The sequence below is a fragment of the Fulmarus glacialis genome, unplaced genomic scaffold (assembly GCF_000690835.1).
Source record: "Fulmarus glacialis isolate BGI_N327 unplaced genomic scaffold, ASM69083v1 scaffold5313, whole genome shotgun sequence".
NCBI lineage: Eukaryota > Metazoa > Chordata > Aves > Procellariiformes > Procellariidae > Fulmarus > Fulmarus glacialis.
In genome coordinates this window covers 21,327-38,546 of record NW_009203460.1, presented here as the reverse complement: position 1 = coordinate 38,546, position 17,220 = coordinate 21,327, and the positions used below count along the sequence as shown (strand labels likewise).

The 17,220-nt window shown below is 44.0% G+C and overlaps 1 protein-coding gene across 1 annotated transcript; it reads right to left on the bottom strand.

The window, feature by feature from the left end:
* Positions 1 to 363: 363 nt before the first annotated feature.
* LOC104074494 (amine oxidase [flavin-containing] A-like) lies at positions 364 to 16,972 on the bottom strand. Its single transcript, XM_009574635.1, is given in 12 exon segments — positions 364 to 793; positions 1,297 to 1,359; positions 2,834 to 2,945; positions 4,380 to 4,477; positions 4,905 to 4,962; positions 5,887 to 5,940; positions 7,494 to 7,590; positions 8,869 to 9,028; positions 10,327 to 10,476; positions 12,307 to 12,448; positions 15,448 to 15,539; positions 16,814 to 16,972. Coding segments are annotated over 12 exon segments (1,341 nt in total). The 3' UTR covers positions 364 to 637.
* Between the last annotated feature and the right edge of the window lie 248 nt (positions 16,973 to 17,220).

Genomic DNA, 17,220 nt, shown 5'->3' with positions numbered 1-17,220 from the left:
GCGGGATGAATAAAGTCCACTCGCGCTTCCTCTCTCGCCGTTTAGCGAGCTGCTTCGTACTAATTACCTCTTTTCAACCAGCTCGTGGTTAAGTTTCACGTTGTGATGATTAATAATTAATCAAATGCATTTGAAAATTAACTTGGCAATTCTACATCTGATTGGCATGCTAATCTCTTCTGTGCAGTGGGGATGTTACAGGAATAACCTCAGATATTCCGAGCTGCTTACCAAGGTGAATACATAAGGGTATTTATTATCTCGTGTGGTAAAAAATAAAGCAGCAAGTGGAAACGAATGCGTTCTCCAAGGCCTCTTTGCCTTACGGGAAAGGTATGATCTGCATTTTGCCTTCCCTGTGCAAGGAATATATCATCGATGTTATCATGCCCAATCAAAACAAATGGACACGGAAAAGGCAAATTTGAAAAATGCCCCCACAGTTGATTTATTTCTGTTTCGCTGGTAGCAACTGCAGTAGATTTGGTGCATTAATTACGGTGCTAGAAAGAAAAATCACAAGGAGAACAACTTTTGCCCTTTCCAGCTGTCTGTGCCACTTCTCTCCAAAAATAACACTCATCTGGTAAAAGGGAAGAAGAGGGAGTATGCACTTCCACTGGACGTGTGGTCCCCACTAGTTTCGAATTAGTAGTCCCTTTTTATAGGCAAACAGCCCCGCAGCAGCCACAGAGGTGAAACACACGGTAGAGGTAAGCAGGCACAGCAGTCCCGGCACGGACGGCAGGTTCCTCTCCCAGAAGCTGGTGGTGAACGGTTGGGCTGGGACATCCTGGGGGAGAGAGGAGATGGTACCACTGCAGGGTCTCCCTCACCGTGCGAGTGGGGAAGCGGCAAACATCCCCCACTAGGCTGGGGAGAGCACAGGTTTTCCCCGAGGACCAGACGGGGGGTAGGAAGGAGGCTCAGGGCTGTGAAACGCGTATTTTCTGTCATCCCGAGCAGCCACAGGAGAGCAAAGGTGGAGTTACTTGTGACTGGAAGGAAGTTACATTTGGCTTAAAACCATGGCCTGGGACTGGGCAGAACTAGGCTGATTTCCTGCATTTTGCAGTGCCCCAGGCTCCGAGATCTTTGTCCCTGGTGCTTGGCCATCCACCCCTCAGACAGGGGTAGTAATATTCCTTGGACGAGTCAAAAAAATGAATACCATCAGCATGTGAGGTAAACAAAACCTCGCTCGGGGGCAGGCCCCATAGGAATCGCCGAAACAGGGACCGCAGCCTGACCGAGGGGTGTGCGCCTGACCGGGCGACAGCGAGAAAGTCTGCTTACCTTCGACTCTGGCTCTGGCATCCAAATTTCATTCTCTGAGATCCTCCCCATACTGTGCAATATCTAGAAGAAAAAATTATTTGTACCACGTGAGAAAAAATTAAAACCCACGCTACTTTCAGTTTTGGAAAAGTAGAGCAAGTCAGAGCAAGGTGACATTGATAACAGGCGTAACTATGACTAGCTCAAAGTGCCTTGACCCAGAAAATGTATAGTAATTTCTCTGTTTATATCAGCAAAGAGAGAAGGAGGAGGCAGCAGTTTTGGTAGTTTGTGTAGATATATGACAGCTGTTCATCAAACAGTCGTGTGCCTAACCAGTGTTTTAAGGATAAATGGGCAGTTTCAGAGACTCATTTGTAAAAAGTAGGACTTCGCTCAGAAATCCACAGGAACTACAGCTTCTCCAGATGTTTATTTTAATTTTTTTCCTGAGTACAAGTAAAAATGCTTTTTCACATGACAGTTTGAGAAACAGCAAGGTGAGGTTACCGCCACACACTCGGGATGCAAAGCCTGTTAGCAGTGATGCTGCTTGGAGCACAAACTAGAAAGAGGGGAGATACAACTCTGGGGCTTTCAAAGCATACAATTACAAAGTTATCTCTTGGTTATTCAGGCAGTACGAAGCTCATAGAGGATTTTTCTTCAGAATAAACTGATTGTAACAATCATGGACGTTCTCCGGGGAAAATCAATGTCTCCAGAAGAGACAGCTAACCGTCTTTATAACTACTGCTCACAGGCATGGAGAAAAGACAAATTAGGTGACTTGAAACAGAGCAAGTAATGAGGATTATAGGGCGAATATGATGTTCTGTCAAATGGAAGCAAAGGGCTGATTTTCCCTTAAATAACAGCTCCGTGGCTCTGCCACACAGCAGTTGTAACTGTAATGTACACCCTTTAATGTTTTTTTTTTCCTCCCTCCAGACTGTTGTAAAGGGGTTTCACGGTGACTGGGAACCCAGCCCAATGCGTGTCATTCTGAAGAGATTTAGACATTATCAGAGCCGCCCATTATGAATTCATAAAGCCGAGCTAACGGTTCTTTCTCGTAAAAGGAGAAGCAGAAGGGATAGATCAAAAATGAGAACAATGCTCAGATTTCCAGATTGCTGCATACGAAATAGCTGCAATCATTTGTTAGACTTAAATTACTTTTAAAACATACAGTGATTAATTTGTTAGAAATTGTGGTAGTATATCTAAGGGCAGCATCAGGTTGGAAGGTTTTTTCCTCTAGACATGAGGTACACAGCATGAGCTTCGTTTTAAGTCTCCAGTGCAGCAACACACTGCATAATGTTCTGATTTGGGTGAGATTCTTGGCTTCACTTTATTCAATAGCAAACTAAGTGAAGTTTTAAAAAAAGAAAGGCTTTGGTTCACATCCTTTTCTGGGATTCTTCCCCATCAATTCCAGGAGCCTCTGCACAATTACAGGGTGCGATGCACAAAATCAGACCCTCGGAGCTGTACTTCATCCGTTCTAACCTTTTAATACAGATGTTGAAAGCAAACCAACAGTCTGTACCTCTCTGGCTGCTCTCTCTCCTGCCTGTACGGCCCCCTCCATGTATCCACTCCATTGGGTAGCTGTCTCCGTGCCAGCAAAGTAGATCCTGTCAATAGGCTGGCGAATGATCCTTCAAAAACAAATGGAGAATGTCAGATGTTAAGTAACAGGAAGGCGATGATCCTTCTCAAAGCAATTTATGGGCTTTGATGGAGCGCTCAAACTTCAGTTCTCCAGAATTCCTGCAGACCTGGGCTGGGGAGCACGGTGCAATAAGCTGTCCCTGCAGGACCACCTACCTGCTTCTCTACACAAAACTCAAGATCTGAGAGAGAGAAAATCTAAGGCATAAATCAGTGTGCCCAGCTCCCGTGCAAAATAATATGAGCCTTATTTTAGTGCTGGGATAAGGGATAATCCTAACAGCCTCCAGAAATGCAGTGCAGCTGATAGATTTACATCTTCTGCATGGCAGCTTTGTTGTTATCCTGCCATTACAATGGGATGTGAATGATGTTTTTGCAGGGACGGGTCACTAATACCAGCTTCTATTTGGAGGCTGGACTTGCCTGGCTGCAAGTCCCACCAAACGGGGATGGTGGCTGAAGGCCTCCGCATTCAGGGAGTTGCATTCGCCCCACAGGGTCATATAAGCCAGCCCCTCAGCTGGGCAAAGCTGCACAAGCATCCCCGTCAACCCAGCCTTAGGTAATGAGCTCCCCCTTTCCCTCAGAGAGATGTGCTTGCTCTGAGGGCTCCCATCTAACCCCCGATTAGGTTTTCCTTGTCTGCCTGACACCAGCTTCCCCAGGTCAGAGGCCTCACCCATCACTACCCAAGTGTCCAGATAAATTACAGCAGAAGAGTCTGTGCATGGGATGACTTCTTCCCACACACATCTTGGCACAGAGGCAGGGTGTAACTCCGTGATGGACATGCTAAGGAGCTCACGCTGCGACGTGCTACATGGTTTGTCTGGTCTTTGGCTATAGATACAAGATTTGTCTGTCTGAACCGTGCCTTCCACACACTTTTCAGTGATATACCTAGTATTAATCAGTATTATCTCACACGTTCCTTTAGGAATACAGCAATTCTGCATGGGGAGGGCATGGGAGGCTTTGTTGGGTGGGAGGAGTGAATGAGTTTTCATGTAAGGGTTTTGTGTCTTCCCCTCGTGATGTGACTCAATGGGCTTCACCAGAACCTGATGCTCCACCTACACAATCAGTGAAGACTCTCCTCTGTCCAAGATGTGTGCCCTCAAGGTCTTAGAAAGCTTTAAAGGGATCTATTGCAAATACTGTAAGTAACGTAGCGAGGAAAGGTTTCCTGGCTCTAGCAGGTCCCTTTGTGACTGTGCTTTGTTTCCTCAAAAGTCACAAGAGAAACCCTGCTCTTACTAAAGTCAATAGCGAGATCCTTGTTAGCTGGGGAGTAGGGGAGCAGAAAGAGGGCTTGAGTTCCCCCAATATGCTACATATGCCATAAGTGTTGCATAAAGTATATCATTGTACATGAGCTAAGAAATGTAAATTAGAAAGCAAAACATTCTCCGGTTTACCTTCCATAAGAACACATTATGCCTGGTGGGAAGTAGGCTGTGTAACAACCCCCTGAATATTGCTCCATGCTCCAGTTCTTTTCTTCATAATGCACAGGCTGTAAGTATTAGCAAACATTAGAGAGTGAAACACTGGCAGAGAAATTGGAAATAAAAAACAAATCTCCTCTGAAGAGGGAAAAAACAGGCTAAAGATACCTGTCAAAGGAGTGCCATGTCATCTGGCTGATGCTATCCATCTGCACAAAACAAATCTTTGCACTTTTACAGAAGCACTAGCCTCCCGTGGGGAAATGACAAGACAAATTAAACCATGCACTGCCTTCTCTTTTCTTGTAAAGAGTGAGACTGGCAGCTCTTTTCTTCCTGTACTAGATGCTGCTGCCCTCCCCTTGGGAGTACAGATTGTATGGCACAACATGCAATTTTAGGTACACATTTTAGCAGAAATTTTGGCTTCATGCTCCAGAACAAAGAAGGAACATTACTGTACAACAGAGGTGAAAACAGGCATGCATTTCTTACATGTAAAGCCTCTTCCATCCCCATTGCCTTGGCATATGCCTCACAGATCTTCTTCTTCCTATATGAAAATAAAATCAGAGTCAGAAAAAAAAAGGTGGAAAAACCCCTCTCAGCTATTGCTCTTCTTATAAAAAAATCACATTTATTGCAATACATTGGAAAGAAAGTTGGGTTTGGCTTTGTTTTTAAGTCTGATTTCAAGTTCTTATCTTAATGCTTAGTTCAAATGCTGATGCCTAAATGTGACATCCAAAATGGACCCAGGGAATGGGAAATGAAGGTTGATTTTGGCAATGAGCTCTGAAAAAATAAATCTTTGTACAGTTATTTTAGGATGCAGAGCCAATTCATTCTCATGTTCACTGATGTAAGACCAGAAGAGAAGCAATATAAATCAATGAAATCCCTACAGATTTATTATAGCTGAGAACAAAATATGAGCTGGAGAATACTATTCACACTCCTAAGCAGAACTACTCCTTCACTTGGATGCATACCAAAAATCACGTTTAGAAAGTACTGTTTGTTCATTTCACAGACTAATAGAGAAACCATACTGTTGTAAACACGGACGTTTAAAAATTTTATCATCCAGTCTGAATGTGAAGGACACCCAAAACTATGCATGTCAGCGCTCCCTATCCCTAGGGTGAAGCATCTTTCAGTGGGAATGCAGTCTGGGAATGTCTTCAGAAAAATATTCTCAGTTCACATAGAGACACAGAGCTGATAAGTCAAAACATGGAAGAGTGGGCAGGACTTGGAAACTCAGAAATATCCATAACTGGATGGATATTAGCATTAGTGTCTTGGCCTGTTTAGGCTAAATGCTCCATTTTTGCCCCAATTTCCAGTATTGGTAGTTGCACTGAGCATGTGTATACGTGCATATGCGCACACATATCCACACACATATTCCTGTGAGGCAGCATCCCAGAGAACTGACTTCTTTCTGAAATATTTACAGTTTCTGAACTCTTACCTCTCTTCCTTACTGAGATGGGCCAGTTTAACAGCCTTTCTGGTAAGGATGAAACTGAAAAGAAAAATATGGCATATAAATATCACGCAGTGTCAGCACCCCAGCTGATTCGCAAGCTCTCGCTTGAAATGACTCTAAAAAAGATGGGCAAAGCACTTTACCAGTATGTAATCGGCTTGACATTTTTCATCATACTTCATCACTTAGTAATTACAGGTCACACGTGTGAAAAGGCCTGTGCGGGGTACCCTGGGGAGTTAATTGAAAGGGAAAGTATGCATTCCCAGGGGGCAGGTGCAGAGGACTGCCTGGCAGCTACCAGATCAGAAAGTTGCGGATTGCAAGTATGTTTTCAAAGCTGCCAGCACTGGCCTCATTTTGCTCCGTGAAAATGAACTCTCCATCCCCACTGACTCAGGAGAGCAAAGTTATACCCAAAGTGGGCAGAGAGACAACAGTGTCCAGCAAACTAGCCTGCACTGCCTACCCTCTTATACCTAGGTCTTATCCAAAAGGACTGAGACCCTGAGTTTCCTTGAGCTTTTGAAGTCTCACAGACAGCTGGCCATATCACTGCCCGTGTCATTTGATGGTAGTAAGTGATGGGAGCTTGCTGCTCTGACAAGCACTGCACAGTGTCATGGACCAGTCCTGTAAGAACTGTGATTAATATTTATTCAGCTTGAAGGAAACAGATTTGATGATTAGTTCATCTGACCTTAGTGGAGATACCCAGGGGATGAAGTATGTTCCTGCACTCTTTTAAAATCCACAAGGAGAAAGTAGGAAACTTTGCCATATGGGGTTTGGAGGAGGCTTATTGCTCTCAGGTCCTGGAAGTTTTTAAGCTTTGAATATGCCCATAAACATGTACAATTCAGTAGAAGTGGCAAGCTTTCCTTGCCAGATACTTAAGGAGTAGTTGCCTGACATTTATATTGGCCTTTTTTTGGCAGTCTCAGCTCAAATTAGTAGAAACGTTTGTAAAGATTGTTTGTTCATATTGGCTTAACCTATTTTAAAAGCCAGTCAATGCTGTTACATATTTTCCCATCTGTTTGTCCAAACTACAATTTTTTTACTTGGCAGTTTCCTCAGAATCCCAGTTTCTTCACTGCATAGCTGCTGCCCCACTCAGCCACCAGCTGACATTTGTTGTCCTGCCTCAGCTCCATGGGCAGGGGAGGCAAATGAGGATTTCTTGGACAACTGCATTTTCATTTCGGCCCAGGTGCTAAATACAAGGCCCAACATAAGCTGAATACAGGCTCACAAAGCTAGGTAAGAAAGGGATTTATTTCTAAATCTACTCCACAGCAAAAAAAAACATTAACTGAATGCTTAAAATGAACTACAGCTGAATTCAGCAACTCCTTCCCAACCATCTCCTTTGTAATAGGCTATTTGTAGGAGCAGCTTCACCTAAAAGCTTATACGGACTAGAGAGGCACAAGAGGCTTGTCAGAAGTGCTCTCCTCCCTCTATGAAGACTGTGGGAGGAGTGGGCACCACTGATGTAACCTGGCCATTTCCCCTCTTCCTCCTCCTCCCACTCCTTCATACAAAAAGAAATACACATCTGTAAGTATGGGCTAGAAGCTCCTAACCCCATAATGGCAGGGAAAGATCCATCAGGTTTCGTATCATCTAGGGTTATTCCAATTGGGGACTCTTCATCCTCAATGATGAAGGAACCACAATAACCTAAGGAAGGAAAAGAAAACAAAACGATTGTCAGAGAAACTTGTTGAAGATCACTGTTTCTGATAGTAATGAGCAAGGAAAATTATCCATAAAAGGAATTGTACAGTAATTCCTTTGTCACCAATAATACCTACATGTCCGAAGTGCTTTTGTAACAGTCTCTCTGCTCTCTTCCCTCTGACTCTGGGAAATTTTGTACACAGACTTATAAAAGTCATATTTAAATTCCATTATTACTTAGCAAGGAATTTCTGTGGATTGTTGCAAGACCCTTTGGTTTTCTATATTGGGAGCAATAAACATTAAAAATAAATAGATCTAGCAAGAACTATGATGGTTCATTCCATGAGTAACTTCAACCATGAGTAACAACAACCGCAGCAACAAAACTCAGTATAATTACATCCGGTCACTGCGGGCTTAAATTTACAAATTGATTTTGCTAACAATAAGACTGTCAGGAATGGTGTCCCATAACAGTAATCAGTCTAATCTAGTATCACATCAGTACATGTTTCAGATGAACATGCAAAAAGTCCCACATAGATAACAGTGTATAAACCTGCCTACATTTCTTTCTAATTCCAATGGCCAGTTTATGCCCTGAAACATGCAAAATTATATTCTTTTGATTAAGAAATATTCTCGCCCAGTGCAACTCTCAGTATCATTACATAGGAAGTGGAAACGGATCTGTTCATACAAATAGTTCTGGAAATGGTATCAGTTAAAGCTGAGAAACACATGATGTAGCAGCACATGGAGAAAATATCTTAAGTTAAACAAAAAGCTAACCTACTTTTTCCAGTCCTCTGAGATACCAAGTCTGTAGAACAGAGGATTAAAAACAGGGAAAGGTCTTGCTTACACCTTAAGCTCTCCTTGTCATCTGCTGTAGATTCTCTTTGGCTGCCCTAACTCTGTCCCTGGCAGGGAGAAGCAGGGACCTGCTGCTGCATGGTCACTGCTTCTGTGCACTGCAGGTTTCAGCAATGCTTCCCAGGGAAACCTTGCTTTCTCTCTCAGTCGTCCCTCCTCAGCTAGCAACAATGAGATTCAGGATCCTATTTGGGTCTGGACTCATCTTTGGGACAAAGTGTGCACTCAAGCTTAGAGGAAGAGCTCTCCTTCTAAGGAGCTTTACCTTTCACTTTTCTGTGTGTTTGGTTTGGGGGTTTTGCACGATTAATCCCCTCTTGGATTTATTCCCTGCCAGACAGCAGAGCTTCAAAATTCACGTAGCATGGGGCTCCCGAGTCCTTCACTTTCCCCACATACCCTTCCTCTCCCAGAAGGCTTCCCTGTAGTACACCATGCATTTTATGACACACCCCATAGGCAAACGTTGAATTAACTGGTTTCTCTTTGGTGGCAGTTCTGGTTTGTAATGAACCTTCGTTGTCAGGATCGGAGGGATAGCACTGATCACATACTTGCCCTGAAACATAAACCACAGTCAGTACAGACAAGGCGCTGCCTCTCACTGAGGTTGCCCCCCAGGACACGTTTGAAAGATGCTCTTATTAGCTGTTAACAGCTTTCCCACTCCTGACCTTGCTACTTGGCTTTCCCACACAGATATTTCCAGGTAACCAAAATAATTCTGCCATTTCAGAAAAAGGAGCTGGAAAAAACATGTTGTTTTGTGGTTAGCTGATTCTTGACAGCTTTCCGGACACTACAGGACCAGAGTTGAAACTTGGCTGGAGACAGGTGTGGAAATGGGACAAGATAGATCTTATGGCATAGGTAAAACTGCCTTTTATCATCCCCAGGAAAATATGACCCTCATTTGTCCAAATTATAAGCTGTTAAAAAAAAAAAAATCACTTTTGTGCATGTTCACAGGGTACTACTTCAGGACAAGCAACACCGATGGTGATTTCAGCTTTCCTGAACACGCTCCATCCCTCTCGCAGGTCCTGTCTCTGACTGGAGCGATGAAGGACGCTCTGCTTCGGGGCTCAGGGTGACACTATATCACAACAGACGCTGCTGCTCTCAAGCGCTCTCACGCTGGTGGGGCCGCTGAGTGCAGGGAGGCTGTCTCTGCTGACTTGGCTGCCGCTCAGCCAGCATGGAGGGAGAAGCCAGTGGTTTAAAAATCCCTGGGGGAGGAAGACAGGCCCTCCTCCAGGACATCCTTAGACTGGCTTCTCTGCCAAACAGCCCCTTCCCTTTCTTTTCACTTTCTCTAAATATCCTCCAAACGCTGACACCGGTGAGACAGGCGTCTTGCAGACCATGACGGTCCTGCAGAAACCCCCGTGGCAGGCTGGGCTCTGTGTGTAGAAGGGAGCTGCTGCCTCGTGGGTGTCACTGCGGGTAATCATGTACTGACAGAGCATTTCACAGCGCCACTGCACAGGGGCAAAATCTTACTAAAGGTGTTTGAAATGTCCTTTTTTTGTTCTGCAAACCACAAACTTAGATATGAACAGGAACGTTATTTTTCCTTTCTTTGAAATGGTCTCAATGCAGAACTAAAATGTAAAAATATATAACCACAGAAAAAGTTAAGCAGAAAAGGCAGAGTAATGACAGAAACTAACTAGCAGAACACCAAGAAGAGACCCAGTCATAAATAAATCCGTAAAGCAGGTTTCACAGAGTGTCAGCATAGTCCGAGAAATAGACACACACAAATGGGTACTTCCTGATTACATCTGGCTAAGAGCTACAGCAGATGTATTCCCCCTCTAAATGCATACTCTACTTTTATTCTGATCAAATTACCTCATATATCTCATGGTTTAGAGTCTCCACAATGACATTATCACCTGTCTGATCAATACGGACCACAGGTCTCTCCAGTTTAACTCTGCCTTTGAGGCGTTCCATTATTTTCTCTGATATCTGACCAGAACCCCCTTTAAACTTCCTCTCCTAAAAAACAAACAGAAAAGAAACACAAACAAAAAATCACCAGCATTAATCACAATGACATTGAATATGACTTCTGCTCATAACCAAGAAACTCCAGGACAAATCTGCAAGTCCTAAGGGTGCACAGAGGCCCAGACTTTCAGAAGAGTGAAGGCATAAACCTGAGCCTCAGTGGGGATTGCTGCCTAAACCACTTTTGCAATGGCTTCCTCAATTAGCTGGCTTAAAGACTCTTGAAGCCTAGAGAACAAACAAATATAATGCAGATATTCTAGCTAGTATAAATATGTCACTTCATTAAAAGGAGGTTTTGAGTATTTTACCCATCACTGTGCTACCAAAACCCTCATGTACGACAAAGACACCAACTTGCATCTGTACAGCAAAACCCTGCACCAGCCCAGAAGCAAGACAGATCTTTAACTGGATCCGGCCTCCAGTGCAGCAGGCAATGAGCTTTATCTGTCCCTGGGAAAACACAAAGACATTGCTGTCTGGAAAAAAGCACAATCTGTGACACATATTTCCTTGCGATGTCTGTGCAGAGGCTCAGGGGAAGCACTAACCCTCTTTTGTCTACCAGCTACCAGCGTAATATCAAGCAGCTCACTTTTACGTATAAGATGCTGGTACTGGCAGGGAGGAAAGGATCCACAGTCTTGTACTGAAAGACTGAGACGGCTGCCTGAAGAAGACTCGTCATGGCCGCCAAGAAACCTTTAGCGTTTTTGCTCAGCTGATTTTGATTGGGGTGAGGGGAGAGGGAAGGATGGTAGAAACCAAGACAGCTTGCCCCATCCAGGCACAAAGAAAAGGAAGTGCTCTTCCCAGGCTAGCTTTCCCCTCTCCATGTCTTGTTTAGCCATGAGTATCTTGGGATTAATTTTAATTCTTGCTGCAACATCTAGCAGTTGCTGATGAGGGACAGCAAATGCGGCTGAGGGGCTCCTGAGGAAGAAGGCTCTTGGGTCTTGCTCCTACCTCAGGGCAGCATTAGGTCTACTTACACCCTTCCTGACAGATGGTTGTCTATTCTTACCCCAATGAAGAGATGTTGATGGAGACTTCACATCTCTCCAGGCAACTTCTCTTAACGTCTCCCTATCTCGGCACACTTGGAAGGGTGTGGTACTGTCTCCACTTTGCTGTTGGTAGCTTAAGTCTGCAATGCTGCAGACGTGCTTTCTGAAGCTGCGTTAACCGAGGTAGGAAGCTAGTAAAGGGTGCTGACACACCACATCCAAATTACTTTGACAGCCCTCTCTCTTCTTTTCTGAAACTTCATCCAGAACAACCACATGAAAACCATGATGTTCTGCAGGCAACCAGGTGCCTGCCATGACCAAGGCAAGAAACAGTCTGAAGTACCTCATAAAACATGCTGCCATGTGAGCTGACCCAAGAAGGAAGGGCCTTTTGCTATCTACTTCCAACCCTTGTCATTAGAGGCTTCAGCGCCAAAAAAACGTATTTCACTCTGAAGTACACTTGCTTTGAACTCCTGAAAACATTCAAATGTGCTAAGTCCCATAGAAAACAAATTGGCAAAAAAGCAACAAAACAGCAACAAAAGGACTGTGCTAAAGTGAATGCAGGAAAAAACAATTGATTAAATTGTCCCAATTTATCGCAAAGTCTAGCTAATAAAATTCCTCATTGTACAGAGTTAGCCAGAGGATGTTCCACCCCATAAGAACACCATTTTCTCTGGTGCCACATGAACTTGGTGTTTCGTCCTCTTTTCATTAATTGCAGGGCTTTGATGGGTACAACACTCCACTTGCTCTTTACGGTTTCAAGAGAGGAGGAAGAATATGAGACATTTTGTACCTGGCCCCCATTGGTGACAGAGAAAATCCTGGCTGTGCCCCCACACTGCCTCACGTACCACAGGAACCAGAGAGCGGAGACTTCATGAGGCTCAGATGTGACATTGACATTCACAAAGAAGGTGGCAAATTCTTTAGCAGCTCTGCATGAGACACAGGAGCAGAAACAGGCAGTGAGTCAATGTGACTTCTTGACTGCTTTCAGGATTTTCTTTGTTATTCTCGATCAGGGCTGCCTTCCCAAAGTCAGAAAAGCCAAGATGATTTATATCTGTCTCATTTTTTAGTCTGTAGCGAGACTGTTTCAATGGGTTTATATCAGCACTTCCCTCCCTCCCTTTACCCATTCAGTTTGAATTCCCACTGATTTCACCTTAGTTATTTCTTTAAGTAGTTTCCCAGCTGCTATTCCTTTCATCAGAACAAATATGTTTCTGAACAGGAGAATGCATTTGGTAACCAGTTAGTGAAACTCTTCTGCATTTATGCTCCATGGGGAGCTCATCGGGCACATCATTTCCAAGGTCTGATGGGTCCCGAGGGATTCAACTAGCCACACGGCCAAGACATTCCCCATCAACCATGTAACACTGCTGCACAGACCTTTAGTGAAACCAAGAATCAGACATGGTAAATAACCCAGAGAAACCAAATTGGTAATCATTGCCATAAATATAAGGAGAGGGTCAGCTGCCTACCACAGTAAGTCCTCTGAATGTAAACAGAGTTAGAGCAGCAGGAAATGAGGACCTGGCTATTCACATTTCTTTCATTTGTGGCTACAGATCACTAAGAGAATTCAGATCATTTTGCAAAGAAGGTGAAAGGTCTTTGACTTGGGTGAAGTTTCATAAAACAACACGAATTTATAATCGTCTGCTAAAGGAAGGCACTTTGCAAGTTACCTAGGCTAAAATACGTAATTTATAAACTTTTATAATCTCATTTCCCTGGGTATTAAGTCTAGACACCTCTATTTCATTAGCCAGGATATGAAAACATCCTGCACGCAAGAACCCCCTGCAACAACCCCGAAAGCACCATGACACTCAACAGTTGTAGCAGGTTCAGGCCTGAGAAACGTGAAGAGTCTCTCCAGGATCAGTAGATGCTGATCTGTGGCACATGACAAACAAATGTTTTATAATCTTGACCCAAGTCATACAGAAAATGCTGCAGAAGAGCTTTTCTGTTTAGGGCACTACAGTTTTTAACTATGTGTAGAAAAATCTGGCTTGGCTTGAAGATCTAAAATGGCTTTTTACTGGGTATTTCAGCTGAGCACATCCATTAAAACTGGAGTGCCACAAAACCATTGGTAGTAGAGACTTCTCTGCAGTCTTGCAGAGAAGCGTGTTAAAGGAGAGATCACTATAAAGCCAGTTCTGCTTACGCTCCCTGACTAAGGAGAACAGTAAAAACTAGAAGAGGAAGAGCCAGTGCACAGGGTAGTTCAAAGCGACCGAGTTTGCAGGCAAACGGCTCATAAAACTAATTGTAAAGAAAACTACGATGCCACAGAGAGCGAGAGAAAGTCCAAATGGCTGTACCTTGTATCACATGGAACTGGAGCAAGATTTAAGCCAGCCAAATAATTTCACACAGAAGGTTTTGGTCAGGAAGCTGCAGGCACAGTGCTAAACCACAGTCAGAGTGAAAGGGCCAACAGAGCACAGCCGCGCAAATAAAAGACACTGAATGCAAGGGAGGAGAGCGTTACAGAATAGCACAGGGCTCAGCGCAGCAAGTGGGGATAGAAGTGCTCATACGAGCACACTTCTCTTTGCCTTGTAAAGAGAATTAATTGAAAAAGGAAAGGAAGAAAAGAGTATTTCCAGTTGTTGTCACCCCATATTGAACATTGTGCCTTTTTTATTTGTACAGTGTGGTCCCTCATAGGCATATAAAACACACTGGCCATTTTCTAGGCAATATATCACCTTGGGCCCTCTTCCTACCAACTAGGGTTGATGCTCTGTTGGACCTGCTACTCACAAACAAGGAAGACCTGTCGGATGATACAAAGGTGAAGAGCAGCCTCAGCTGCAGTGGCCATGAGACTGTGGAGTTTAAGATCCTGAGAGGAGTAAGACAGACAGCAGAACTGCAATCCTGGATTTTGGAAGAGCAGATTTTATCCTCCTCAAGGACCTGCTTGGCAGCATCTCATGGGAAACTACCCTGTAGGGCAAAGAGGCCCAGGAGAGTTGGCTGGCATTCAAGGACAGCTTCCCAGGAGCAGAGAGAGGGTGGACGGCAACGGGCAGAGCTGAGCAAGCACAGCAACAGGCTTGCTGGGACAAACACGGAGCTCCCGACCAGGCTCAGGCACAAACCAGCCACGGAGGTGAAAAGCAAGACAAAAGGGTGCCTCGGCTGCCTTGTTTCCATCCAAGGGTTTCGGAGGCCCAGGAGGCACTACTGCTGAAACAAGGAGCAGCATTTGAACTTCTCCAGAGTTTCCAGAGCCAACAGCTGCTCGCCCCCCGCTCCTCGGGTCTTGCGCTGCCCCATCCATTGAGTGACCACTGGAAAGCAGCTGCCCGCTGGCACGGGTGCTGCTCTCCGATGTGCCAGCGGCACCTGCCTGCTCCGTGGTACACATGATGCAGCTCACGCAGTAAAAGCAGACACATATGATAACTGCGCAGGAGAAGACACAGCTGAGCGAGAGGACATCACTCCTTAGCTCCTAGCCTACCCTGGGGCTGGGGAAGCCGCCTCATCTCCTTCTGCCTCCATTTCGGTGCCTGCAAGTGATCTTTATTCATACCTACAAAGCAGAGTTTTATTTACATGTTGCTTTTCCTAAAGACAAAGGCACACATTCTCCAACTGAGTGAAGAGAAAGCATGGTGATAAGAGCCCACGCTGTCACTCTCGTGTGCACGGGCCTGCTGAGGCAAACCCCAGGTTTCCCCAGCACCTTTAATCCCATCTGCCAGCCAACCTGAGCTCTGCGTACCACTTTATCCTCCACAGGCCCTCGCCCACCGCCTGACAACAGCCCATCACAAAGACCAGCCTCATCTCAACCACGTCCTGCTCTCTCACCGCCTGTACCCCAGCTGTACCCCAGAATTTGGCAGGGAGCCACTATCATTCTGCAGCTGGATTTCAAAGTCAATAAAGAGTTATGTACTTGGTCCAGCAAATCTTATTTATCAGCTCTTCCATGGTCATTTTGTCCCATTCTTCAGCATGCGGAGCATCCCACGGTGCTTCAGTAGGAATCTGGAGAGAGGCAAAATATTCAAGAAATTATTCAGTACTATATCATTGCCTGGTCATAGCTAGTTAGTAGCACAGAGTTGATCGATATGTTGGCCAGGAGTTGCTTTTGTCCCCTGCACATGGCTGTAAATTTGGAATAAATTCACTAAATGGAATAGTTTCCATTCACACCTTTGGGCATGAATTGTACCATGATCACTAAATCTAGCTTTGTCTGACCAATGTACTATATCCATATGTTGGGACTCATCTGGCCTTCAGTCATCCAGAAGGGAGGTGTCTATTCTAATTTAGTTGTCTTGGTGTCCTCTAACAGCTGAGGGAAAAATTCTTTCTCCAGTCAGAGATTCAGTCAGTTACAGCACGGGTATCTGAAGGCCCCTATGTCTCTTTGTTAACTACAGAGGGAGCAAAAATGTCTAGATACTATTAAATTATTTTTAGACAGTTAAATTCTTAATAATAATCCATTGCATGTAAGTACCATGACATGTGAGGACACTATCTTATATTTGAATCTTTAAAAAATATCTATTATTTGACAAAAAAGTGTGTAATATCATGCACAAATTTGATTCTGCAAAACCACATAAACGCAATGAACTTTGCAGGAATACACTTAGTTATGCTTGAAGGTTATTGTAAGCTAGGGCCCCTGGTTTGCAGCCGGATTATAAGGCAACTGATGATAAATATTTGAAAGACAGCATGATGCTCCAGGGGCTACACACAGGAAGATCTGCAGTTGTACTGCTTGAATTTTGAAGGCATTTACTGTTTAAGAATTTTAGAAATAAAATTACTATGAAGCCAAACTGGAGCCCAGTTTAGGCAGCCACAAAAAAGAATCATCCTTACTTAAAAAGGATGTCACAGGGGAAGGGGGAAAAACCCTTCTCATCTCCCAGCTCGTGGAATGGTTTTCCCTGGCATGAGAAAGCACATACTCTGAGATTCAACCTCATTTTTTTCAGATATCTTAGACACCTACAGATCTTTTTGTATCCTCTCATAGAATCATCGCATGGAAGGGACATTTAAAGATCACCTAGTCCCACCCCCTCTCAGTGAGGAAGCCCTGTTATTTCTAACAGTTCCTGGGCAACATAGGTATCTTTCCTGATGGATGTTTGGTTTTTGTTGGGTTTTGTTTTGTTTTGTTTTTATATTAAAGAAGCAATAAAAAAGCCTGCCAGAAACAAAAAAAAAACAAACCAGATTTACTCATGGTGACATGAGCATTGCAGGAAAAAGATGCAATTTACACAGCCTACCTCTTTTCCCAGCTTGTCCATGGTCCTCCACAAGTTATTGTAATCCAGATAAACTAAGGGATTCCATGTTGAAGGGGAAATACCCGTGAAATAGCGTGACTTTCCCTAAAATACACATAAGAACATAAGCAACTGAAACACAACAAAACATATCTTCATTACTCAAGAACACAAAATTCTCAAAGTCATCACATGGTTGACCTTTTGCCCCAAAAGACCTATTCTTTTTTCCTTTTTTTTTTTTTCCTGCATATGCATGTAAGCAATGGAATGCATGAAGCTAAGTATGAGGGGAAAAAACAGTTGGGCTGACATTAAAAAGGACAATAACACTTTTTTTTTTTATTCGGAGGGGATGGGGAGGCATACGTTTGTTCTGAGCAGGTTGTCAAATTCTGGGCTAAGGA